Source organism: Thunnus albacares, chromosome 12 (genome assembly GCF_914725855.1).
Source record: "Thunnus albacares chromosome 12, fThuAlb1.1, whole genome shotgun sequence".
Taxonomy (NCBI): Eukaryota; Metazoa; Chordata; class Actinopteri; order Scombriformes; family Scombridae; genus Thunnus; species Thunnus albacares.
Window position 1 is genome coordinate 10,488,447 of NC_058117.1, and position 27,656 is coordinate 10,516,102.

The 27,656-nt window shown below is 40.9% G+C and overlaps 2 protein-coding genes across 4 annotated transcripts in view; one reads left to right on the forward strand and one right to left on the reverse strand.

Moving 5' to 3' along the window:
- On the forward strand, positions 1–25,330 carry pkn2a (protein kinase N2a). 3 transcript variants are annotated; one of them, XM_044367652.1, is made up of 23 exons: positions 1–324; positions 7,355–7,519; positions 8,008–8,143; positions 12,841–12,995; positions 15,973–16,102; positions 16,253–16,398; positions 16,595–16,808; positions 17,809–17,994; positions 18,189–18,298; positions 18,427–18,570; positions 18,860–18,935; positions 19,147–19,303; positions 19,602–19,728; positions 20,834–20,970; positions 21,317–21,392; positions 21,489–21,580; positions 21,755–21,931; positions 22,064–22,126; positions 22,215–22,291; positions 22,527–22,669; positions 22,841–22,948; positions 23,117–23,197; positions 23,293–25,330. In XM_044367652.1, exons 1-23 carry the CDS (start codon positions 304–306, stop codon positions 23,494–23,496), a joined length of 2,925 nt encoding a protein of 974 aa, XP_044223587.1. In that variant the 5' UTR covers positions 1–303; the 3' UTR covers positions 23,497–25,330. The 3 variants fall into 3 exon arrangements, with proteins under 3 accessions (XP_044223587.1, XP_044223586.1, XP_044223588.1); XM_044367651.1 differs by lacking the exon at positions 1–324 and adding an exon at positions 4,732–5,010; XM_044367653.1 differs by lacking the exons at positions 1–324; positions 7,355–7,519; positions 8,008–8,143 and adding an exon at positions 9,736–9,947.
- gtf2b (general transcription factor IIB) overlaps positions 25,114–27,656 on the reverse strand; it is a 9,083-nt gene continuing 6,540 nt past the window's right edge. The window contains exon 7 of the mRNA XM_044367654.1: positions 25,114–26,067. Within this exon, the coding sequence (XP_044223589.1) occupies positions 25,934–26,067 (134 nt within the window). The 3' untranslated portion in view covers positions 25,114–25,933. The remainder of the gene's footprint in view (positions 26,068–27,656) is intronic.

Below are 27,656 nucleotides of genomic sequence, written 5' to 3' on the forward strand. Positions count from 1 at the left end.
GCGGACGCTTCCACTGTAACCACCGCCTCTTTCTCCAACTGCACTGGGACAGATTCATGCTTCAGCTTTTTTTATTTATGAGCACCAGTCCACCCTCTGGACCCCTCTAGGACGGCGCGGGAAGCGTAAAAGAAGCGTGAAGACGACATGGGAAGCCCCGTGTGCCCGAGATGACCGATGGTTTGGTCAAAATAACCCCGTCTTTTTGTCCGCAGAGAGGGAAACGTAAAACAAGGCTTGTTTTTGGAGTCCCACCTCCCCTCCTCACTCCCCGTAGGATTTGATTCAAAGGCGAAAACCAAGATGGCCGCCGATTCCGTGCAGGTAGGAAAAGTTGACAACTGTTGCGAAAAAGTGCGCAAACTTTCTCCAGAGGGTTCAATAAATAAGTGAGCAAACAGCTTTGTTTCATGGAAGTTTGGTCGCTGTGAGGCGATAATGTTGTATATAAGTGAATGGCCTTTACTAGATCCCAAAGGGTTGTCTGGGAATTATCCATGGATTGAGGCCTGGGAAACAATTATCCAAACTAACTTATCCTGAAGTATCCAAAGTTTCAAACCGGCGGTTTTGTGCGGAAGCAGCCGTGTTAATGAATGTAACAGCCGTTGTTGTAAAAAAATATAACGTTTCTGTTGCTATAGTTCAACAGTTCAAGTCAAATAATGGTTGCTCAACGTTAACCTACAGGTCTGTAGCCTAACGTTAAGTTAACCTGTGTAACCGCTGGTTCCCTCCATGCATTCATGTAGCTGCCATCAGTATATTTTTTAATTTTAATATGATTATGAGGTGAATAAAGTGCGAAATGTTCCCATCTTTTGTAAGGAGCAAGTGCTCACCGGTTTGCTTGAATTTTTTTTCAAACAGACCAGTTGAACTTTATGTCACTAGTAATGTAACAGAGATGAGAAAAACTACATGTACTTTAAACCATGTAAATACACTTTTCTTTCATTTTGAGAAGGTAATTAATGTAAGAATAATCGTCCTGTCCTCCCAGTATTTTTGTGTGAACAGCTATGACTCACTGATTAATATGGTTTCACTTGAGTGACGTCAGACCTGAAATAAATCTTCCTAACCAAAAAAAAAAAAAAAAAAAAAATCCAAGTGATGAAGCTTTCTCCTGAACTTACCTAAACACGGTACAAGTGCAATGGAGCACTGCTTTAGCATTACCCTCCAACAAACTAGTTTATAAGAAGATCACTCACAGTGTGTTAGTCATCTTTTTAGGGAGTATTGGGGGAAGTGGTCACAGCTGATAACAAATCTACCACCAGTGAGAAGTACGGGTTTAAATGTTTCCTATTTATATGATTCTCAGGGCTGCGGCAGACTGAAACTGAACACTGAGCCAACAGGTGGTGATGTCAGTGATACTGCAGCTGAACAAGTGTTAAATATAATTGTTTTTATCTTATTCACTGAATCAAAAAACAGCAAACTAATGACAAAGCTAGTTTAAGTTAAACCACCTGTTTCGTCTTGAATATAAGAACATAAATGGCCAAAGATGTTGTGTGCATTAATGTCACACACACACACATACACAGCATTTATATTTATATATTATTTGAAATGATTGTCCCCAGATTGTCTGACTCTATATGTGTTGTTGACATCCATCTATTTAGACTGGAGGAGAATGAAAAGTTAAACTGAGCTGTCAGTTTCAGCTGACATACTCAAGTACATGACAGATGATAAATAACAAACGAGCCCATCCCTGTGTTGTATTCTTACATGTGATGGCAGTGGATTTTGTATATTTATATTAGAATATAAGAAATACTGAAAACATGCTAGGAGACATCTGCTAGTTCAGCCTGTGAGTTGTTATGTTTAGCTAGAATAGATACAGCCTCCTAAACCTCAAAGATCCCCTCCACATATTTTAAGATATATAAAATAGTCAGCTTTCAGTAATAATTTGAATGTCTAATATGGTTCTTCTGCAAAAAAAGATAAGTCACCTAGTTTGAAATTCATAAAATGACATTTTCTCCTTCTCCCTCATTGAAAATTCAGACTCTATGAATATGCAAGTATTTTTCATTTCAAAAGTTTAACTGTTGAATACAAGATGTCTCTTACTTCACTGAAAAGGCCATTCTCAGCGTTTGTGCTCTGAAGGCTTCAGGTTTCCATATTTCACTTGTTAAGTTGCATACTGGACCAGGATTTGTTGTGATGTCACAAATCATGCTCATAGGCCCACCTGTCAAAGATTTAAGGTTACTCAGATTTAAGGTTAGCACAGAGAAACTTTCCACTTTCAGCAGATGAATGTGAAAACAGCCTTCTAGTGTCAAACTCTGCACATACATCATTCTGCGCAGTGAAGGTCAAACATTAAACTGTACAGAACAAGAAGCGAAACACATTTTTGGGTGGAGGGGGACTTTAACAGCTACCACCACAGTGGTTGATGAAGAGCCAGATCAGCTGAGCAGTGCAACAGGTGCTGCAGAGCAGTTTACCACTTGTTCCACTCTGTGACATTGCAGCGTCAGTTCTCTGGACACAGAATAAACCTAACGTCCATCTGGCTCAGAAAATGACAATTAACAGTGACTTGAAGTGCAAGACATTACTTACAGTCTGATCTGGCATGGGGATATGTCTAGGGCTCTCGTGAAGGCTGCATTTGTAGGATCCACATTTATTAGCCTGCGTTGCTATTTCTGGTCGCAGCAGAGCACCAGGCTGTGGCCAACTCTCTGCAGCCAGCTGTGGGGTAAGACGGCCTAAGTGTCAGGTTGTAGGCAGAGATAGGCCTCGCGCAGAAATGGCAAGGGCTTGGCTTTTTAACTGTGTGAGCTTGGATAGTGGCCTCAACTTTTCCATTGTCCTATTGTCTGAATGGAGCTCTTGTTGTTGGACTTGGAGCTTTCAGGCTTAAAGAGCAACTTAACCTGCTTACACTTGAAGTTCAGACCTAATGTTTGCTTTTACCTCACAGTTTCCTTTCATGTCTGAGGCACTACAAGAGCTCTTTAACAAGTTCAGCATGTGTAGGTAACAGTTGCCTTACTTGTGTAAGAATATTATTAGTGGTTTATTTAAATATGGGTCCTAGATGGCAGTCTGCAGGTCAGTTATAGCTATAAATGTAGTTGTTTTTATTTTGTGATGATGAACAATCGCTATTTTATCATCACCACTATCTAATAAATTCATCAGCTCTTTTGTTTTTTTGTAATATTGAACATAACAAAGTGTAGCTAAAAGGTTTAATGTGCGGTCTTTCCAGTTTGAGTTTAGTTTAGTTTAGTTTAGTTTAGTTTAGTTTAGTTTAGTTTAGTTTAGTTTAGTTTAGTTTAGGCCGTGAACATTTTACAGAGCAGCTAGCAGAGCTGCACTGACACGAACCTTCATCCATCATAAACTGTGTGTATTGTGGTGTGAGTGGAAACAGTTGCTTACAATTCCTGCTTCACTCGTCTTTGAACCAAATAAGTCTTGAGTTACCGGTGTGGCGTCATTCCCGTGACTAGGTAACACATACAAGCAACATGAAATGATAAGAAATGCACAGGTAACTGGAGGACGTATTGCAGTTACAGAGAAACAAGAGGTGAAACTAATCCTGCGATGGAGCGCCGGCTCTCTTTCTTTGGATGCAGTTTTTTTGTTTGATCTCAAATTAAAACGCAGACCTTGCGGGCCTACTAGCTGATTTATTTCCACCTTATCTGATCGGCCTTTCGTGGATTTCCTTGCATTGTTGCGCTGTAAAACAGGCCCTTTTGGGTGTCCTCACGCTGTCCTCATACCACATTGGGCAAACACAGCTACAGTGCAAACATGCTTTGCAGGGCAATGAGCTGAAGAGGAGGACTGCTCCCCTCCTACCATTCTTCCACAGGAGTTGTGACCTCCATTTTACCTATGAGTCATCAAGGAGCCTCTGGACCAGGATATGTGCAAACTATAGTTTCCTCTGAAGTGAGCACCTATAGAGGAGAGGGAGGAATTTCACAAGGGCTGGCCAAGGGTATGACTGAGCCCATGGAAATCCCTTATCTTACCAAACATTTTTCCCCCCCAACATAAATCTGCTTGTCAGAAGTAGAGTAGATGATTTCAGGATTTCCCCCAGGTAACTGTTTAACTGTGTTCAGCCACCCAGGTTCTGAAGTAGCTTGTCTCATGATCAGATCAATTGAGTTAATAGATGATGACCTAATAAAATAGTCACATTAAATATGACCGCTTTTGCTGAGTGAAATGAGATCTTTTTTTCTCCTTAAGGTTTCATGAAAGTACATTTATTTTTTATGACGTTAGGAGAAAGTCTAGCTATAAAGGACTGTGAGAAACCCTGGATTTTCTGTAAAACTGAAGCAGTAATAGAAGATAATACAACCTGCTTTTACAGTGACAAGCTTGCAGGGTTAATTCCTGATGAGCTCTTGTGTTTTTAAAAAGAGTTGTTTTCACTGGTGGAGCAAAAGCACCTTTAAACTTCACCATCATCTGCACTGAGACTTCAACAGGACTCTTAACTGTACTTCTTACAGTAGTCGGGGTGTGTAGTTTCAGTGCTTTGCCTCCTCTCCTCTACCACACAAGTCGTCTTCCATGGGGGGAAAGGCCACAATGGACAGCCAGCGTTATGTTTTTAACTTGGGTTAATTTTAGACACAGTCCTCTCCCTGGAGTGAGATTAGGTCCCATTCTGGGCCGCTCTGACCTCACAGAGTGAGAAGCTAAGAGGGATTTGGCTGTCGCTGCTCAGACGGTTTATCTTCCCCCGTCGATGTCAACAGTCTGTGTGAGAAGGAGAGCACAAAATGCGAGAGAAAATCGGATACTCGCCGAGTGAATGAGTGTGGCCTCGGACGTCCCAGCCATCGTGTAGCCTAACCTTTGTGCCGGAGCATATCATTTTTCCTTCGTTGGGGTTGATGTAATGACTGTTTAGCTGGTCAGCAGAACATGCGAGGACTGGGTTGTTCAACTGATCTAGAGATGGAGTTGGATGAAACCGATGATGTTACGGTAAGGCAGAAAGATTAGTGAAAAGTAGAGACTTTGTATTGTTGACTCGACCCATCTTTTTACCGTCCTCTCCTCAGGTTGTTGTAATTTTAACAGTAGATCATTAAATAGAATCTAATCGCATTAAGTCTAAATGTGGGTATCTGAGTGTTCGGTTTGACTAGTTTCTTTTGTATCAAAGTCATGTTGGGTTGAAAGCAGCAAGTAACAGATCTCGTGGTAGTCACAGTGTGGCGATGTGATGTCTTTGACATCTCATTATGAACCTTGTTCCATGAATGGAATAAGTTAATTTACACACTTAAACTTGGCGCAGTTTCAGAGGCTTTCAGAGGGCAGCGAGTTCTAGTTTACATTTTATGTGTTTAGTAGCTTTTGTTATCTGGAATGACACACAAAATTTGATTTGAGTTTGTGTGCACATGCATATGACGATGTCGTTGTTGGGAGTGGGGGGGGCGGTCTATAATTACTACTATAATTTTTTATATAGTTTCTTTTATAGTTTTTATATGTATGTATGTTCTGTATGTTCTATGTTCTCAACTTCACAACTTCCAACTATTTTATTTGTCTTTTATTGCTATTATTACCTAATCAGAAAAAAGTAATTATTTGAAGTCCCTGAAGTCTGGCCAGGTAATTAGCCTAAGCTAGGGCCGCTTCAAATGCAAAGCGGAAAATTAGGATTTTAACAGTCAGGATGTGACAACAAATCAGCAAGAGTTTCCTCTAGTCATTACAACATCAATAATTAATTGATTATATTTTTCCTAAACATGAAATATTCTCAGTTAAATATGCAGGGTGAGACATGGTGGTAAAAAGGGTTAATAACAATTTAACGATTAGGAATTATTTTGTTAAAACAAGTGTAGCACTTCACATTTGGTAGGCGTTGTAGATTGACTCCTACCTTTTTGAAATTAAGGTTCCTAGGAGAGAACGGGAGAGTTCGCTCCGACGGGCACAAAGCAAGTAGATTTAAAAATAAATATTATGTTTGTGCCTAAATTAAAACATGCTTTCACTGGGCGGTAAGTAATGTGATTAAATAAGCTCTTTTTCCTTTAGTAAATCATGTGCAAGGATTATAATAATTAGAATAAACCCATTCCTCATTTTTGCACTCTGTGGCTGACGCTCCTTAAAATACATATTCATCAGTTCTAAGGCGCTAAATGTTTGTAGCCTGGTGTCAACCTTCAGTTGCTCTTGCAAAATCAATCTGCGCACCGTTGATTAATCAGAACTGTTACTTTAACCTTGTGAGGCAGCTGAATTTGCGAAATCACATGGAAATCCATCTTGTCAGGCTTCAAGTTATGCGCTTGTGTGACCAATCAGCGTCCTATGAGGATTCTCTGGTGATCTCGCAAATCCAGCTGCCTCACAAGGTTAGACGGTTATAGACAGACGGTTCATCCAATCATCTGCCAAGTATTTTTTTGAAAGTGCCTGTCCTTTTCCAAACAGTTTCCAAGGACAACTTCTCAGGTTGTTCTGTGTAACAAAAAATCTGGCACCTCAGAGTAGCCCAACTTACCTTTTGAGCTTAGATTGATGAATTATGTAATGAAAGGAAATCGATTGATTATTCACAATCATCAGATAGTCACAGACGTATCTATGATCAACTAGTGGCATGTCACTACCGTATTCATGATGACCTTTAAAGCCCGGAGCCATTCAGGAAGTGACTCCTAATCCCTCTTTAGTTGAGGTGACGGCTTTAAGGATGCAGGTCAATGGTGACTGACAGCAGCAGTGAAAACACGGCGTACAGAGGTTTGCTCAAGTTCAAAACATTACACCCGGTTGAACTCAGAATACTCAGGTTGAATCTCAGGTTTGGTCAGAAGATATTTTCAGTGTATTTCAGACATTATAGCTGTAAATGCACTCGGAAGTTGTTATTGTTCACTAGATGATCAGGATCAAGTTTCCTCTGTCACTATAAGAAAAATTAGTGACTGCTGGGATGTTAATGATGTGTGTAGCTTCTCTTCTGTTATTGTTTCTTTACCGCTGTCATGAGCACTTGATGATAAAATGGAGATGCATGTGTTTTGTGAAGAAACGGCTTCAGCTGTTTTGAAGCACTGCTAGTTGGATGCATACAGTTTATATTAATAAGCCCTGATGCTTAAACACTACTCAGAAACGCCAGCGTGTGCAGTCTTATTTGTTGACTGAGTCACTGACCTATGCATGTCCTCTCCTCCTCTTACTCCGCTTTCCCATTTTCCTCCTCCTCCTCCTGCCTTGCTGACCCTCTCTAAATTACATTCCACTTCTTCCTCTTATCTCCTCTTTTTCCTCCTTCTCTCTTTTCCTCCCACAGGGGGATGCCAGGGGCCAGATGGTGGCAGAGCGATTGGGTCTGGGACACAACCTGGATCTGTCCGACACCATGGTCCAACAGAAGCTGGAAGAGATCAAGGAGCAGATCCGCCGCGAGATCCGCAAGGAGCTGAAGATCAAAGAAGGTGCAGAGAACCTGCGCAAGGTAATATCACTAATTTTTATTTTACTGGTAGCAGGTTGTCAAAGCTTTTTCTTGAAGGGGTAGTCCAGCAATTTAGTATTGGGCTTCCATAAAGTTAGGTCGCTCATAAGAGACACTAAAGCATGGGTCTAGCTTCAAAATATATTTTCTACAATGCAGCCAACAACATCTTTTTATTATACCTTCCCAAATATCAATGTCTTTCAAACTCCATGCTACCAGTTTGTCTTTTTGGTTATGAATTCATCGTCTTCATTCCCAACCAGAGATAACTGTGATGATAATGTAAGGGTGTTTTTTTTTTTTTTTTTTTTTTTTTTTTCCCCTCCAAAGCCAGATACTATATAACACACCTGTTTTACAGGCTGAGTAGCGCTCCCCATGACAAGTAAAATCACTGGAATTCCTGCTAATTCTCCTAATTCTTCTGTAACGTTTTGTGATAAGATGAAAGTTTTCTCAAGCCTCCTCTCCTCTCCTCTCCTCAGGTCACCACAGACAAGAAGAGCCTGGCTTATGTCGACAACATGCTGAAAAAATCCAACAAGAAGGTTGAGGAGCTTCACCAGGAGCTACAAGAGCTTAACGCCCACATTGTGGTCAAAGACCCTGAAGAACTGTTAGGTAACAACAGCAGTACAAGCTGTTGGCAAAGCTAACACTACACAATCCTTACACTGGCATAGTCACGCACTTTTAAACATCACTTCCATATGTCTTGTGCCTGAGTGTGGAGATGGAGGGTTAGAACTGAAACGAGTTGTTGATTAATCGATTAGTGGACTAATCGGCAACTAAAATAGCAATTCTGAAAAAAACCCAAACAATTTATCAGACGTGAGGATTGACGGCATTTTGATGACTTAAACTGATAATTTTTAGGTTTTGAAGTGCTGGACATAACAAGCATTTTGATGGTATCAGCCTGATGGTATCAGTTTAAGTATGTGACGGCTTTACGGATGCAGGTCATGTTTGACTGACAGCAGAAAGAACATTGTGACGGGCGTTTTCTAATATTTTATATGTCAAACGATTAATCAATGATGGAACTAATTAGAAGCTCAAATACCTTCATTTTTTAAACTGATTTTTCATACAAAATAAGTGGTTTAATATTAGGAAATACAATATTTGTAGAGGGATGTGGTTTTGCATTGATGGGTTACATCTTATTGACTCAATTTCTTCCAGTATTTTACATATTTTTCATTTTGTAATCTAGGACAAAGGTCAGTTTCTCTATTTCACTGACAATGGCAGCCCAGTCTTCTTGGTTTAAGGGTCATGTGATGACTTTCTTGCTGACAGCCAAAAGTTTTCATCCTCTCTACCACAAGGTTATATATTCATTATATATATATATATATTATTATTATATTTTCATTTTCTCTTTAGCAATCTCTTACATACTGGTTTATTGCATATGCAAATGTATCATTGAGTAAGTAACTTTGACAGTGTTGTGTTAGGACAACACCTATATCAACACACACACACACACACACACACACACACACACACACACACACACACACACACACAGAGAGAGAGAGAGAGAGCATGTTCAGTCTTTGGAGGTGACTCACTCTCCAGAGGCTGACATTGTTGCATTCCACATTCCACCGACAGTTACAATGAGCTGTCGATTGTTCCCCTCCGAGGCTGCTGAAAGCCTGCTCCTGTCCGTTTGTCGACAACAATGGAATTTGGAAAGAGTTAACCACAACAGCGGTGTGCGTTCAGCGTGGTTTTTCGTTACAGTAGTCGCCTTATGGAGTAGTTGTTGCCCGGGTGAATTCAGGAAGAGAAGGAATGGTATTTGTCTGCCGGTTGCTATCACATCCCCCCGGTTCAGTTGACATTAGGAAGTAGATGAGGAGGGATGTGTGTGTAGGGGGGAGGGAAGGGAGGCTGTCTTGGTAAATGGTTATCTTAAGTGGGAACAAATTTAGCCTGACTCGGTGACCCTCCATCTGATGAACGAGGGCTTTCTTTTTAAGTGACGCGACGCCAGCGGAATGTCGCTGGCCGTCGCCAAATGATGGAGAGGAGTGAAGTGAGTACAGCTCAGCTCCGCAGTCATGAGACAGCTTCTTGAAATACGTTCAGGTCTCCAATCCGCAAGAGACGGCACTTGTTTCCTGAATTAGTAGGAAGGAGTTGCGCTGCCTCTGCGAGCAGCCAGAATGTGTTTTTGTTCCAGGAGAAGGTTGAGGGAGGCTCTGGTTATTCTCCACCGCTCAGCTGAGGCCAGAATTGGACCGACTCACTCTTGGGCGCTGACGCAGGGTCACCAGCCAGGTCCCGCTGTCACATATGATTTCATTCATAAAGAGACCTGCCCAAAGATCAGCAGTTTACTCCCCGAATACAAGTCCAGTCTGTTTTCCTTCCAGTCATCACATCTCGAGTGACAACAGTTCAGGTCAGTTTTAGGGCCAGTTCTCCCAATCATGATGTCATTGTTTATTGAGTATTGTCAGCGTGTTTCTCGTTGCTTTCTCATCAGATACACACACACAGGGTCAATCTGAGGGAGGGTTCCCCTTGTCAGCTGTCCAGCAGTGACATCAGCCCTGCAGCTATTCAGTAGCTCAGTATCTTGTCCTCCAGCCCAGCGTGGGCTGAACCACGCTGAGAAGGAGGGGTCCTTGAATTCTTGGCTCGATGTGACCTCGACCAAACCCCTACACCCCCCCTTCCCCCCCACACGCTCAGAGAGGAAAGCCCCGAGCGTAGACTGGATGACATATGCAGCACTTCTACATGTTTGTTTTGTACCTTCGTCGTTTTCAGCTAATAAGTTTCACATCACGCTGACTTGTCAACGTGATCGTAAGATCATCAGAGCTGCAACCAGGAGTCGATTAATCAACTATCTCGATAACCAATTAATCATTTTGAGTTATTTTTCTAAGAAAAAAAATGCTAAAATTCCCCTGTTCCAGCTTCTTGAATGTGAATATTTTCTGGTTTCTTTAGTCTTCTATGATAATAAACTGAATATCTTTGGGTTGTGGACTGTTGGTCGGGACAAGAAGACATTTTAGGTTTGCACCTTAAACTTTGGGAAACATTTTTGACTGTTTTCTGACATTTTTATAGACCAATTGACTGATTGATTAATTGAGAAAATAATTGACAGATTAATCATTGACGAAAATAATAATTAGTTGCAGCCCTGAAGATCATAACAAGGCAGACAAAACAGGGAGAGAGGGAGCTGTAAGACATTTAACAAAGATCCCTGTCCGAAATCGAGACAGGGGTGTTGTGGTTCTGTTACTGGGGCTCTGCGACTGATCTTAACGTAATCACTGTTACTCTAAAGATTATGCAATATGAATTTTCTAAACTGTAAAGACAGTTTTGCCCCAAGCCCCTGTTATATTCTCACCTTGCTCCACAGGCTTTGTACAGATATGCTGTTTGGATGAAAACCTACAAGTGTCCACTCTGTCGTCACGTTTTTCCCGTCTAGCCCTGCCTCTCAGTGTGTGAGTGAGTGAGTGAGTGTGTGTGTGTGTGTGTGTGTGTATTTCTGTATACAAGAGGGTTGCCCGGGGAAGGCTAACATCTTCCCCTCCTGCCCGTTAACAGAAACCTCCACAGCGATGCTCTCTGTTTATTAAGGGTCATTAGATGAATCATTTAGACGTTCAGTTCAAAGAATCACATGCTTCCTTTTACCCGTATCCCGCAGGTGTTCAAAGCAGTCATTAGACACTGTTTTGGTGAAACATTTGGAGTGAATGAATCACAGACTCGCCTGCTGGTTATTGTTATGCGTGTTTGGCAGCGTCTCCTCAAATGACTGATTTTCCTCATTGATGTTATTGTAGGTAATGTCAGTTTTGCACACTTAGATGGACGCAAGACACCTTAAGCAAAATCTTTTTTTTTTTACAAATATTTGTCAGGTTATGTGACTGTTTTTTTGGTTACAGGACTTCTAAAAGGCTAAAAGAATAGAATTTAGCTAAAAGACTTTCACTTCTATGTTTAATGAGCTGATATTTATGTTGACATGGTATCTCTTTCTTACTCTACTCTTTGGGTCCCTTTTCTGAAAGTTCCACTATGACAACATACTCTGAAACTGAACATGCAAGTCAAGTCAGGAGAAGTCAGGCAGGTTTTTTGCCCACCTCACCTGTGTGTGTGTGTGTGTGTGTGTGTGTGTGTGTGTGTGTGTGTGTGTGTGTGTGTGTGTGTGTGTGTGTGTGTGTGTGTGTGTGAGAATGTTTTCCTCTGTGCTGCACTGATCAGTCTGGGGAGGGGTTTTCTCAGCACCTTTTCGAGTTCAGACATGAAAAAAAAACAGAAAACAAAGCAGTGAGCTCATCTCCCAGAACTGCAGTCCAGCTCAGTGGATAGAAGACACTTGTTTTCGTTTTCACTTTTGTGTGTGCATAGTGTGTGTGCGAATGCATGACAGACCAGGGAACAGTAGCGCTAATGTATGTTCTCTCATTTTCATGTAGAATCTGAACAAAACAAAAAACCAAACAGTATGACATTGACATTGTTGTGGATTTATCAAGTGTTAACTCCACATTTGCATATACAGTAATGTCACTGTAGTATTGGTGGTTGTGTGCAAGTTCACACTTGTGTTTTTGTTTCTTTTCAAGTGCTCAGAATAGAGATGGCTGCAGGGTTTCCCTCTGCTGTTAGAGTTGCAACAGATTTCAGGACCAATCAGTCGACAGAGAATTTCCTTCAAGTAGCAGTAATTGTGTTTGTTTCACAGCTGTTTATCAAAGCATCAAACCAAGTAATTCTCCGTCGACACTGAGAGATTTGTGTGATCTTCCCCTTTGCAACCATGTTTCTTTTGTCTGCATAATGGAGAAAAAAAATCAAGAAGACACGTCCGATCGCTCTTTGAAATAATTGAAAGTCTCACTCTACTAACGTCTATTGATCTGAAAATTCTGATCCACATCTTAATGTTGCTGACTTGTGTAATTCATCTTGTCTTGAGAGAGTGATTCAAATGGAGTCTTGTGTTAACAAACCTCATCAGATTATAAACAGAAGACCTTTTTGGATACATCATCTGAAGTTGCTACCTGACGTGTTTTTGTAAGCAATGTTATTGGTCATAATACTGAGCTGCAGGACTGTTTAGCTAACTTCAAAAAGCTGGCAGCCAAAAATAGCCCAAGCATGCTGAGTTGCTATTTGCAGTCAGTATATATTTGTGACAAACTCCTCCAGCATATACAGCGTCAAATATCAGTGGTTGTTTCCAAAGAGCCATAAGGTGCTGACTTCTACTCCTTTTTTTTGTGTGTGTGTGTGTCTTTACCCAGAATGCCCTCTGACCCCAGACACCCCGAACAGCGAGGCCAGAATGTGCACCAGCAGCAGCCGCCTGGCCGCCCTGAAAAGACAGAACGACATCGAGCTCAAGGTCAAACAGGGCGCCGAGAACATGATTCAGATGTACTCCAACGGGCCCTCCAAGGTAGGATTCAACGGGAGAGGAGGGGGGTTCAGCTCAAACCTGAATGTCAGACTGCAATGTGTGTAAAATCATATCTGATAGAAATTATGGCCAAAACTACAAAAATAAGTCAGTTGTACACAATTACACACAAAAACACAACTGGTTTCATACAACCTGGATCTTATTTTTGTAGTTTAAGCATCCTTCATATTCTTAATAATAACATTGTACTCACTTGGTAGATCTGGTTTAGATCTGGTAACATGGTTACATCACTAAAAACTTTCAAATAGGGCAAAAAAAACATGAGCAGTCAGGTGATCATACAGATTGTAAACAAACCTTCATGTCAACCAAACTTGTTTGGAGGAGGAAATGAGGGTGAACAGTAAAATGATTACCCAAAATAGCCTTCGATGTACAAACAGTCTTTATGGTCACAGTTTACATACCAACTTCCTGGTTCAACTTTGACCTATTGTACTTGCCATAGTTGTATGCAAACAGAGTTTTCCTGTGCAGTGAGGGGATTATTACCACATTAAAATTTGCTTACTTTCAACTTTACTTCCCAATAAAATGTTTTGAATCAACCCATAAAAATAAAGCCATGTACATTTGCAAATTTAATTCGTCTGCTTGTCGAGACCAGTTCAACCAGAAAGTGATCCCCACACCCTTTTTATGTGAAGAATTTTAAGAGGCCTAAAGAGGTGAAAAGACCCAATTTTCACACACAAAAAAATCAAAGATTAGAGGAAAGTCTGACAAAACATTTTTTTGTTTGTTTTGTCTTTTCTGTCCTGTTAATCATCTTGTGACCCCTCAGATTTATCTTATCTCATCTTGACCTATTGGACCACGTTATAGCAACATTGTCATGTTTCCAGTTCTCAGCTGTTACTTTAGTGTCCAAAGTTAACATATCTGATAGAAATTACGGCCAAATCTATGAAAATAAGTCAGTAAAATTAAGATTGCTTCCTCACAGCACTCTCTGTGGCTGGATTTATTTCATTTGCTACTTCTGTTGGAAATCTGTCTTTCTTCATCATGCAAATCTTGCTTCATCATTAAAAAAAGGCTCGCCGCTGTATGTTGTCCTTTTCCAAAACATCACTCAGAACAAATACAAAGACCTCAGGAGGGAGATATAACTTATATCACAGGTTGTTAGAGATCTAGACTCAGAACCATCAGTGTTGTTAGAAAGGTACCGTGAGCATAATCACATGAAAGCTGGAGCGAGAAGGCTCGTTCCCAGTTTGAAAACCAGCTTCCACCCTGCAGATGGTAGAATGATACATGGCGGGTTTGCTTTTACAGCTTCACCGTAGGGGAGGAGGAAACATGAGAAGGCGCTGACATATACAGTGTGTCATATGCACTGCTGTTTGTTCACAAAGCTCTTACGGTCGTTGTGGCTCCTCTCATGCTCAGAGTAAGAAAAACTGTAATTTAGCTGGGAGGTGTGTGTGTGTGTGTGTATGTGTGTGTGTGTGTGTAAGTCACCAGGACTAATAACAACAGCTGGAGCACTGAGAGCCTCTCATGCTCGTCTTGGCTCTCGTGTCAGCCGGCTATTGAGGACACTTTTTAGTGGACGGTTTAGTGTAGTGTAGGATTTCAGTGGTGCCAACTGCTCTGCCAGTGATATAATTCTGCCCTTCATGATATGCTCCTGTGGATATGTTATTTAATGTAGCTTGGATCGGTTTAAATTTTTCACGCCTTGAAAAGTAATAGTTCCACACTTTGAGAAATATGCTTCTTAGCTTTCTTGCTGAGAGTTAGATGAGAAGGTTGATGCCACTGTCATGTTTGTCCAGTTAATGTGAAGCTACAGCTAGCAGCTGGTTAGCTTCGCTTAGCAGAAATGTTGGGAACAGGCAGAAACAGCTGGCCTGGCTCTGTCCAAAGATAACCAGAATCTGCCTCCAAATACCTCCAGATAATAAACATCTTATACCTTTCAGGTCTCATTTGTCTGATCCCAAAGCAGGCCTTGAATTTTAAACACACTAGAGCTGCAACTATCAATTACTTTTTTTATTGACATATTGGTTACTTAATACTTTGTTTAAATTAATAATTTACTCTAAATGTCAGAAAATAGTAAAACATTCCCACCATAATTTAGCCAAAGGTGAGGTTTTCTTGCTCTTGTTCTGTTAAACCAACAGATCAAAACCCAAAGATGTTAAATTTGCATTTTATGAGCTGGAACAGCCAAATTTTAGAGGCTTTTTTGCTTGAAAAATGACAATCTGCAACTATTTTGATTAATCCGTCGTCAAAATAGTTGATTCAACTTATCAAGACACTAACGGTGTTTATCTATAAAATCTAAAAATTATAATAATAAAATATATAATGTAAATGAAACATTAGTTGCTTCAGGCAGTGGCACAGATGTAGGTGTTTGTACTGCAGTGCAGTAAAGGGGACTAAACACTGCCCCCCCCCCCACCTCTCCCTCTGTGTCTGACCAGGGGAGGTCACAGTGTTTTGTAAGCGACCTCTCACAGACAGACAGACAGACAGGAGCACCTTCCAGTTGGAAATAGTCCTGTCGTGATGTCAGAGAGGAAATGCCTGTTGGACAGAGGTCTTTCCTGCGCGCGCCGCTATCAACAACAAGCAGGATTTAAACTTCAGAGGAATTCTGGGTGGAGTTTGCTTGAGCGGGTCAGCAATTACAGCACACAATGAGATTCTACTTTTTGGTGAATAAGATTTTCCATGTGGTCACTCATGCTTTGGCTCCAAGTAAGGGCATGCACTGGCGTCCTGGCTGTTTTGTGTTGCGTGCTCACAACAACAAAACACAATGAGTGACGAAGGATGGCGTGCGTTGTCGGCCTTCCATCCAGAGTTATTCCACTCAAGACAAAACATTATTAAAAACCTTTTGATACAATCATTCATATTAAAGTGTGTTGATATAGTGATAAGCTTCTGCCTACAGCCTGTGATTGTTTTGTTTCACTCACAGGATCGTAAGTTGCTAGCGACAGCCCAGCAGATGCTTCAGGACAGCAAGACGAAGATCGAGTTCATCAGGATGCAGATCCTCAAGGCCAGCCAGGCCAGCGAGCTGAGCTTCGAGAGCAATGAAGTGATGGGTGAGCCTTCGCTTGCATTTAATGATCCATTTAGAATTAATTCAGCGGAGAAATCACAAACAGAAAGACAAATACAAAATCACCTGTCCACACAAAGTCTTGTAAACAATTTTGTTGCTTAAGAGTCATGTTCCTTCCTTTGTCCTCCAGACAAACCCATCATCAGCCCGTTGGACCTGCGGGTGGAGGAGCTGTGTCACCACGCCAGGATAGAGTCCGCCGTGGCCGAGGGAGCCAAGAACGTCATGAAACTCCTGGGCACAGGAAAAGTCACAGAAAAGAGAGCACATTCAGAGGTTTGTGTTAGCATACGTGTCCATGTAAAAAAATCACATCCACCAATCAAATCAATTTTGAAACAAAAAGGAACAAGATTCTTGTTGACTTTAAAATAAAAATGATCCGTACCCTGCTGCTGTGCTCTATGAAAGTCAAATTGACCATGTCATTGATGCCGTCCTTCTCCCACTCGTTCCCCCTCCCTCTCTCCAGGCCCAGGCTCGTTTTAACGAGTCCAGCCAAAAGCTCGACCTCCTGCGATATTCCTTGGAGCAACGCCTCAACGAGTTGCCTAAAAACCACCCTCGCAGCAGCAGCATCGTGGAAGAGCTGTCACTCCTGTCCACGCCAGTCCTCAGCCCAAGATCCAGCATCATTTCCACACAGAACCAGTACAGCACCGTGACCAAGCCCGCTGCACTCACAGGTGACTATACAGAGGACATGATGACATTATCTATCATCTGTAGTATTTTGCCTTTTATATGCCAGCCCCATTCCTGTTCTTAACCACCAACCAATAATCTGTGACCATTTCATCACCAACCTACTATTCAAATTGTGTTTCATTACAAATCGTGGACCCATATGTGATGTCTTGGAGGTTCTGTTATTGCCTTTTTATAGGCAACCAGTAAAATTTTATGAAGATACAGGTTGCTTCTTACTACTACTTTTTCTGTTATCAAATCTAGATATAATATTGTACCGTTCTTCGGGATCTCATAATCTAAAATGTCTCTTAAGGTTAAACATAAATTCCCCCAAAGTCACACAATCTCCAACATGATTATGAATTTGTTCATTCTTATGTGAGGTATAATGAAAAAAACTAATTAAATACTTCTAACCACATTCCTCCCATCTCCTAGAATTTGAAGATGTGTTGTTACATGCACACAGAATGCCATTCCTCCTCTGATATTTCTACATTTAGTTCCCCTTTTACTTTATAGAGAGCAATTCAGATCCTTTTCAAGCCAAAAAACATGATCAACTGAGCTACACGTACTACCTGCTGAGCTGCTTTTCCTTCCTCTTGGAAGGAAGTTTAATGAGTTAAGCAAAAGCAGAAAAATCCATATTTTCAAGGGTTTATTGTGCTCTTTAAAAACTGTCCCTTCTTGTTGTTCTTTAAACAACATTGTTGGCAAATAGATGACACTGACGTTCATTTGTCAGTAGATGTCATTCATTGTTACCATGGAAACACACTAAAATAGCCTGCAGGTAGGGTGGCAAATGTTTTAGGTCTAAAATTAATCAGTCTTTATATTTGTACAGCCTGAATTAGACTAGTCTAAAACTGGCCACACTCAATAATAAACATGATAAGGTTTAGTATATTATGTATGGAATGGAATAACTGAACTGAATAACTGGAAAGCAGACAGATTGTGTGATAATTTGTCCTTCCTCACCACCAGGCACGTTAGACGTCAGGCTCATGGGCTGTCAGGACCTTCTGGAAAATGTCCCAGGTCGTTCCAAAGCTGCATCTGTCCCGCTGCCCGGCTGGAGCCCGAGCGAGATACGCTCATCCTTCATTAGCAGAGCAAACCGAAACCGCAGTGTGAGCTCACGCAACGTGACAAAGAGTGAAGAGCTCTCCAGTGAGTAGATCTGACCCTGGACATTCTCTGAAAAGAGCAACTATTGATAAAGTGACTGAAAAAATAATTATCTGACTACATTAAGTGTCACTAATGTCATCAGTAAATAGTCTGTGTAACACACTGAATGACAGTCACAATTAGGACATTGTTAATACACCAGTGCTTAACAAATGGAGTGTGTGTATCCTCAGATGAGATCAGTGCAGTTTTGAAGCTGGACAACACAGTAGTCGGCCAGACGAGCTGGAGGCCCGTCAGCAACCAGGCCTGGGACCAGAAGTTTACATTGGAGCTGGACCGGGTAACTAACACACACACACACACACATTGTGACCTTGGCCTACATCGATGCTGTTGACTCAGTGTTTTGTTTAGTTAACACAGTCGGTTTGTTTCACATCTCCTTGTTGTGGTTTGTGTGTGCTGTAGTCTCGTGAGCTAGAGATCTCAGTGTACTGGCGTGACTGGCGTTCGCTCTGCGCGGTCAAGTTCCTGCGGTTGGAGGACTTCCTGGACAACCAGCGCCACGGGATGTGTCTGTACCTTGAACCACAGGGGATGCTGTTTGCTGAGGTGTGCACATGTTCACTTGTTCACACTCAGACTATTATCAACCTTCACTGGTGACAAATGACACATGGTAGTCTGTATTAGTCGAACAATCTCTTCTGACTATTCTTTACTCTCAGTTGCATAATGTTCATGTTGTTGTCTTGTTTCAGTATATCTTACAATGTTCGGAGGCATTGCCACCGTATATAGTGTGTGTGCACATATACACGTTGAAGTAGATCTCTCTCATAGTTGAACTGGCTGTTTTCTCCATTATTTAATCTTGTTTTGTTTTTTTCCTCTTGACCAGGTAACATTTTTCAATCCTGTCATTGAGAGACGACCAAAGTTGCAAAGACAAAAGAAGATTTTCTCAAAGCAGCAAGGTGAGTCAGGCATCATAGAAACTTATATTTGTTATAACGGTGTATTTAGTAATGTTACCCTCAAATCAGTTTCTACAGGCTAAGGGAAAGGAGACATGACTTTGTATCAAATTATACGTGTTCCTTGCTCACTGTGCTTCACAAACGTCACCTCATTTCTGCTCTTTCTTTCCTCTACCCTTCTTGTGTCTCTTTGCTTCTTCTCCATCAGGTAAGACCTTCCTGCGAGCCCCTCAGATGAACATCAACATCGCCACGTGGGGCCGCCTGGTGAGAAGAGCCATACCGACCGTCAGCACTAACTCCTTCAGTCCGCAGGCAGCTGAGACTGGACCCAGCAGCCTGCCTGGTTCCCCCACACCCAGCAGGTACTTTAACACACTCATACTGTACTTATATGTATATTCAAAAGTAATTAATATGCACTAAAGCTATGACAAAAAATATTCATAATGTTGAATAAAAAAAGTGAGACACTGATGACAGTGTTTGTAGGTGTCTCCTCTGTAAACCTGCATCAGTAGGAGCAACTGTTGTGGTGTGAAGAGCAAACATACTTGTGTTAATAGATAAAATATAAAAACACACAATACATGACTTAGTTTTGCAGTCTCAGTGTCTGGATGACTGATATCATCACTAAGCCGTACTCTTGTCCATGCACAGTGACCCGCTGGTGACCAAGCTGGACTTTGACAAAGAGCCCACCCCAGGACCCAAGCACTACCCAGCACCCGACGACATCCGGGAGCCACTGGTGCAGCATAAGATGCCTGACAAGGAGGAAGTACAGGTAAAGTGTTCCAGGAATCACAGGTATTGTTGATAAGTCAGCAATGAACTGATGTAATCACAGCTGGAAGACAAACACAGCAGCAGCTCAGTGGTTTGAGTCTGGTTCATGAAGCTGGGTGCCATGCTCTCAGTTTAAAACAAGGAACCATTAAAGATTAAAGATTCAAGAAGGTTAATTGCAGCATCAACGGTCAGATCCCCCAATAAACTCAGTTCATGTCAGGGGGAGAAAACTCTCCCAATAAAATGCTTTGCTAGCCATGCTTTAAAGTACTATCATACATGTATTGACAAATGTGCTTCTCATTATGTCTTCAACTTAAGAAGCTCTCCATTGAGCAATAGTCACATGATTTATTTGACTAAACTATAGTTTTATATGTAGTTGATTTACTTTGAAAATGCATCCAATAATGTGTTTGTGCAGCTGAATCCAGTCACACAGCTCTTATCATAGTTATTATCAATGACAAAAGCATATTTGTGAATATTACTAAGACACAACAGATGTAACTATAATCTTCCAGGAGAAAAATAATGACTGAATGATGAATAAAAGCTCGTCCTTTGTAATTTTTAGTTTTTATGCCTCTGCACCAGCAACAGCTGTGACTGGAGGAATCATGTTTTCGGGTTTTCTGTCCATCTGTGCCATTCTTGTGAAGACGATATCTCAGGAACGCCTTGAGGGAATTTCTTCTAATTTGGCACAAACGCCCATTTGGACTTCAGGATGAACTGATTAGATTTTGGTGGTCAAAGGTCACTGTGACCTCACAAAATTCATTTTTGGCCATAAATTAAGAATTCATACACTAATTATGACAAAGTTTCACTAATGTCTAATAGGATAAAATGATGAAGTGGTGACATTTTATATCCAAAGGGTCAAAGGTCAGCCTGACTGTGACATCGTAATGTTCTGCAAAAACACTTTTCTGGCCATTATTCAAGACCATAACTCAGGAACAGAAGGGCAGATTGTGATCATATTTCACATTTGGTCAGATAGTGAATTGGTGACACCAATCTTGGGTTGTCGGTACTTTTAGTTTCACATTTACTCACTCTCTGTCCTCCTGCTCTGCTTTGTCTCTCTGCAGGATGCTCTGGCCTCATTTGACTTCCTGAACAAGAGAAACAGCATAGCAGTGAAGGCGGACCTGGACGGAGTGGTGGAGCAGGAGATCCAGCATCCAGACCTGGAGCTCACTGCCATCCAGAAAGACGCAGATATAAGGTAGGAGTGAAGGGCCGGGGATCAATCTGCTGCTTCAGAACTGATGCTTGTCATGTTTTTATTACTTTAAATGTATAATTAAAAGTTTAAAGAAGATGTTTTTGTTGTTAGAGTTCTCGTCATGTGTTAAAGTCTGTTCAGTGCTAAGCTCTGACATGCAGGTATTCAGTGGGACTGTTGTTTAGGTGGATACGTGGGTGTAAACAGTGCCCCCTGGCGTTGAATCATCATGCTTTGAGTTTAACTGTCATGTTGCAGAAATGGTTCCTCATTCACACCAACAGCTTTATGCTGGCACACACTGTACTTATAACAGATGCTAATTCAAACACTTCTCCATTTCCAGGGAAGAAGAGCAGTTCCACTTCAGTCTCCAAGACTTCAAATGTGTGGCAGTCCTCGGACGCGGCCACTTTGGAAAAGTACGTTTCATTTGATCATCCAACACGACAACGCAGGCATACGAGTTAAATTCTGTTTCTCTGAAGCGTCTCTATCCTCTGCTTCTCCTCCTGCAGGTGTTGTTAGCAGAATATAAAAGCACAGGAGAGATGTTCGCCATCAAAGCTCTGAAGAAAGGAGACATTGTGGCTCGTGATGAGGTGGACAGGTAAAAGTTTGACATTGATGCTCAGCTAGTTAATTGGAAAAGCGTAGACGATGGAAAGATTTGGTTTTGTTGTAGAGGAATGGTTAATTGTTCATGAGGCATTATTTTTCTCGAACTATGAGTACAAATCGTGACCCACACACTCTCTCTCTCTCTCTCTCTCTCTTTTTCCAGTCTGATGTGTGAGAAGAGGATTTTTGAAACGGTCAACAGCGTTCGCCACCCGTTCCTGGTCAACCTGTTTGCGTGTTTCCAGACGCAGGAGCACGTTTGTTTCGTCATGGAGTACGCAGCAGGAGGCGACCTGATGATGCACATTCATGCTGATGTTTTCTCTGAGCCCAGGGCCGTGTGAGTGATCAGAGCTTTAATCTTATTTTTTTCATATCGTAGTATAGGTTAAAGTAAAGCTCACACTGATTGTCTTCGTATTTGTCAGTAAAGTTCACGTCATCTAATCTAATCTGTTTTGTGTCCTTGAAGGTTTTATGCGGCCTGCGTCGTATTGGGATTACAATTCTTACATGACCATAAGATTGTGTACAGGTGAGCGCTTTGACATTCAGTTCCATTCACACGTCTGTTTAGGAGACTCAAGTTTTGAAAACTAATTTTATTTTTCTGCCATTTGCAGGGATTTGAAGCTGGATAACCTGCTCCTTGATACAGAGGGCTACGTGAAGATCGCTGACTTTGGACTTTGCAAAGAAGGTAAAATGGGAAACAACATTTTACTGAAGGCTTTATATTTCACTATTTATCTATTGGGATTTCTCTTCATTCTGAATGTATTTTACTATGAAACTATTCAGAAAATATATTTTTTCCAACATGTCAGTCACAGTTCATGTACAGTATTTGCTTAAACAAGCATTAAAAGAGACAGTGAATGTGTTTTGAAGTAGTGTTGACCTTTTTCATTAAACATCCTCTGTGTTGTTTTCAGGAATGGGTTTCAGGGACCGCACCAGTACGTTCTGTGGCACACCTGAGTTTTTAGCTCCAGAGGTTTTGACTGAAACGTCGTACACCCGCGCTGTGGACTGGTGGGGTCTGGGCGTCCTCATCTTTGAGATGCTGGTTGGGGAGGTGAGCGCGTGTTTCATTAAGATATTTGATATCACAAAACATTCATCAACAGTACATCACTGCATATTGTCGCAGCACTTGATTCACACCGATGCTCTGACATAACAGTGAGTCATATTCAGTTGCATTTGTCTTGTCTTCATCTTTTTCATCTTGGCACGTCTGTTTCAGTCCCCCTTCCCCGGTGACGATGAGGAGGAGGTGTTCGATAGCATCGTCAACGATGAAGTCCGCTACCCACGGTTCCTCTCGACCGAGGCCATCTCCATCATGAGGAGGGTGCGTTGAGCGAAGGGATAGTCGACAGTCGTTCATGTTTTCATTTGATAGTTACATACATGAATTGTGCCAAAAGTGTAAACTCTGCTTATATTTTCCACTAACGTATCCTCAGTATACGCAGACCGAGTGGATTTACTGTATTTTATTGTCCTTCCTTCTTCTCAGCTGTTGAGGAGAAGCCCAGAACGACGTCTGGGAGCAGGAGAAAGGGATGCAGAGGAGGTTAAGAAACATCTATTCTTCAGGGTAAGTTAAAGAAAAGAGAATTTGCTCTGATAATTATTTTTTTGTAATATAAAAAGTTGAGACTAATACGACACTCTCTGTCCGGCTCCTGGCAGAACATGGATTGGAACGGACTGCTGGCGAAGAAGGTCAAGCCGCCGTTCGTGCCGACAATCCAGGGCGCCAACGACGTCAGCAACTTCGACGATGAATTTACCTCAGAGGCGCCCATCTTAACCCCACCGAGGGAACCCCGAATGCTGAACTTGGAGGAGCAGAGCATGTTCTCTGACTTTGATTACATTGCTGACTGGTGTTAGCTCACCTGACTTCCCCTTCACACACACACACACTCACACTCACACACACACACACACATACTCACACACACTCACACTCACACTCACACACACTGTGAACCAACAAGAACAGCAATGACTGTAGCTCACATCTGTTTTTCCTCTTCCCTGCCCAAAATGTTGAGGGGGAGCAGCGAAACGTGGCTCCCCAGGCCTTCGGGCAAAACTCTGTGCCATTGAGAAGAAAGTCCAGAAGCCTCCTGAGGACCCCTGCGTCTTTTTTTTTTTTTTTTTTTTTTTTTTTTTTAAATCAACATGAAGAACTTTTTTTAACAAAAAGAAAACAAATGAAACTCTGTTGTTGGAGAAACTGAGTGAAGGAGGAGGGATGCACACGTCGTGTTCGTTGTCTGACCACTGAGAATGTTTTTCATATGAACTCCGAGAAGACGGCAACATCACAATCATTTTATTCAGTGTCACTGTCTTCCTTTTTTTTTTTTTTTTTTGATCTGTACAGATTATATTCAGTCGTATATTTTATTGTCGTGTTTTTTTTCTTTCTTTCTTTGCAAAGCCCTCGCCATAGCTTTAGGACTTTTATCTCACTGTTAAAGTTTGACATTTCTGCCATGATCATGTCTGAAACTGGTGTTCAGTGAAATTTGAAGTGCTTAAAGCATCGTCACTGAACGGTCAACTACAACAAACATCTTGACTACTACTGCTGCTTCTTGACTTGAAACCCAAGTTAGAGTCTTCACACTACATTTCCCTTTGTGTAGGGGCCCAGTCTATGTCTACAACCCAGTTTAACACTTTACGCACCCGAAGCTTGTATGTCAGCATACAAGATACATGATATTACTCTTTAGTATAAAACAGCTCCATCCAGTGTTACCAGCTACTTACTGTTAAATGAATTAATATTCACAGACCATCACTTCAGTCTATTTTAATCCATGTTTGGAATTGAGTTGATAATTAAAAATGTGTTTAGGCCACATTAAATAATGCAAAACCTTAAATATTTTTTTCTTTCAGACGCTCTCTAGTGGTTCTGCAGCTTGAGCTTCAGCTGAACTCTGACTCTGACCAGTGAAGTCAGACTTTGTGCTTCCAGTATGAAATGAATTCATCAGAGCTGAGTTCAGTTGGATTTCAATTCTGTATTCTGGTTTGTTTTTTTTTATTCACCTGACAGCATTTTTCTCATTACCTCAGTGAAAGTGAAAACGCTAAAGTGACTCGCACAGTTACAGCTACCGAAACCAAATTCATCCTGTCCCTCTAGAAGCCGCAGACGAAAAGCTCATGATTATTAAAAAAGAAAAGGAACAAAAGAATCAAATCTGAACGATGGTCTGACAGTGAATCCAGTGATTAAGCAAGAATCCACAAGACAAGTGCTGAGTTATTTGGGAACACTAAACATTCAACTCAGTTACTTCAGGTCTTCCCTCTACCAGCTGATGACTTTCTGTCAATTTGCATGTTCTATAGAAATTGACTCAAATGTTTGCAGAGCTGTTGATATGAATCACTACAGGGGAGGGCAGGGTATATTATATATACATACTGTATGTACACAAGCTGAAAGCACTAATTTTATCAATAGTTTTTAATTATCTACGTTTCTTAATGATGAAAATAGATTGTACAAAGTTTTTTTTTTTTTTTTTTTTATTCCTTGCTTGTGCATGTTGTTGCCAGAACAGACAAGAACTTTACGGATGGTACACCAACTCTCAAGTCACAACTGTCGCTCTTCATCCCGGTGTAAAAAACAGAAAAGGCATTTTTGCAGTCGTTTGTTACCTATCATGAATGCACAAATTAAACATTTGTAATAGTGGCATTGTTTTTTATTTGCACACATCCATCTGGGTTACTGTTTATCTTGTATTCACTGTTTGAATTTCAGTGAAACTACGACTGAAGTTTGACTGTTTTCTTTCATTTGAAGACGTTCAATCTAGAAAAAACTTGAGTAAAACAGGTTTTATGTAAACAAATGTTTAATGTTTTTCAAACCATGAGCTGATTACCATGCTTTAATGAAAATCTTTTTATTTTTTATTTTTTTTTAAATTAATTCGAACAATTCAAACAAACTAACAAAATAGAACCTGGTCATTTTTCTACAAAAACAAAGTTTTATGTATACAGTATGAAACCAGCCTAAAATTGCAAGCATCAATTACATTTTCCCACTTGGACATAATATACATGATACAGTATATACACTCAATTGAAATACTGTAAGTACAGTCTGCAAGCTGTTTATTTAATCACTGGAATGTGTCCGTTTTATTCCTGTGAGAGTGCCTTTGAGTAAGGCTTGAAGTCGTAGGAGAGACAAGAAAAATCTTCCAAATCCAACACAAATATGATTATAAAAAAAAAGAATACAATCCTGTGAGTACAGCAGAAAAATATCACTGTGTGGGGGGCATCTTCACAGTTGGGGCAGTTTGTCGACAGGTGTGTCGAATTTGAAGTCTGGAGGGAAGAGTTCTGCGGCGCGCGGGTAGATAAGGCGGTAAGACTGTCGGATCGTAACGTCTGCAACACCGGCGATATCTCCGATTTCTGTGAAAGTGAGAGAGACAAAGTTTAACTGTTGACCTGCTGTAAATCTACCACCTACAGAATCAAACCTACTGTGTTTTTAAAAGCAGCTGGGTAATTTTCTGTAGATAAATAAATAAAATATATCAGACGCTTTTGAGCCGTTCAGGAAAACTAAAAAGATTAAATGCTAAAAAGCATTAAATCTGTCTGTCTTGGTCAAGGACACTTCAACAAGGATGACAGACGAGAGTTTCAAATCAGACCTTAGAGAAATGATGCAGACTCAACTTTACAAGTTTCCCTTTTCATTAGACTGAAGCACAGATGTCAAATAAGCACATTTAACTGGAGTGATGTACTTCACTCGACTACTTCCACTTATGTGACAATTCACTTTATTTTACTAATTTTCAGTAGGAAACATTGGACTCTGCTACATTTGTCTAGTGGCTTTAGTTACTCGTTTCTTTGCGGGTGAAAATTATGCACAAAAAACAATAAATCTCTCAAAATATAAAGCATCACCGTGTTTAAAAGAGCAGCAGTTTGTGGGTATTTAGACTATCAATAAAACTGACAAATTAGAGATTCAGTAATGGTCTTTATACTGGATATAAGTGAATTTAATGCTATTTGCCAGCTGCGTATCATAAAAGGCACAATCTATGAAAAAGGGTAGCTGTGTAATTAAAATTCAAAGCAGGAACCGTAGCTCCTGTTACCTGTAAATTAATTGACAACTAAACCCTTTTATCAATGTTTTCGATGCTGTTTGTTTGTTTTTGGGTTTTTTTTTTAACACAGGACTCATCAGGACTGTATCAATACGTGGATCCCAGATCTGTTTGTGTGGTATTTTACAATCCTCACAGCGTGTGAACAGTGAAGTGCAGGGTGACATGTATTGCTGCTCTTTCTGTCCGTCACTGCTCATTAAAAGCACAATATGTAATTTCTGCCGCTAGGGGTCTCTCAATCAAAACAATAACAAAAGACGGAGTGTGATGATGGTGTGAAGTATCGTGGGATCATGGTAGTTGTTGTCTTCATTGTTAAGCAACCAGATTCTTCTTGTTACGATTCCTTCAGTGTTCATCTTTCAGCGTGTTTTTACTAGGAGCTGAATTATCCGCAGAGGTCTCCTCCTCTCCAAAACAAACAGACCCGGTGATTAAAACAGGTAAAAAGACTGAATAAAGCAGTTTCATGTTGAAAATCAGTGTTTCTCTGACGCTGTTCAGCGGGCACCTGACATCTGGGAGGGGCTGCTAGCTGAGCTGCTGCTAACGTTTGCTCAGCTTGTTTCTCTGATAACGTAAGATTCAGACGTCCAATGACTAAAATCCTTCATCTGGTTAAAAGATATTGGTAAAAACGACAAAAATCTAAAAAGTTTATCATAAAAACGTGGCCTAAAACTGAATAAAAGTCCATTTATAACAGTTTCTGTCAAACAACCACAACACCGACGTATTATCTTGAATGTGCATACTCTTTGGTAGACGCAATTGTAGCGGACAAACAACACCGACGCATACATCTGCACGTATACTCTTTGGTAGAGGGGTTATGACGCCATTGACAGGTGACCAAATGAAACAGACTGT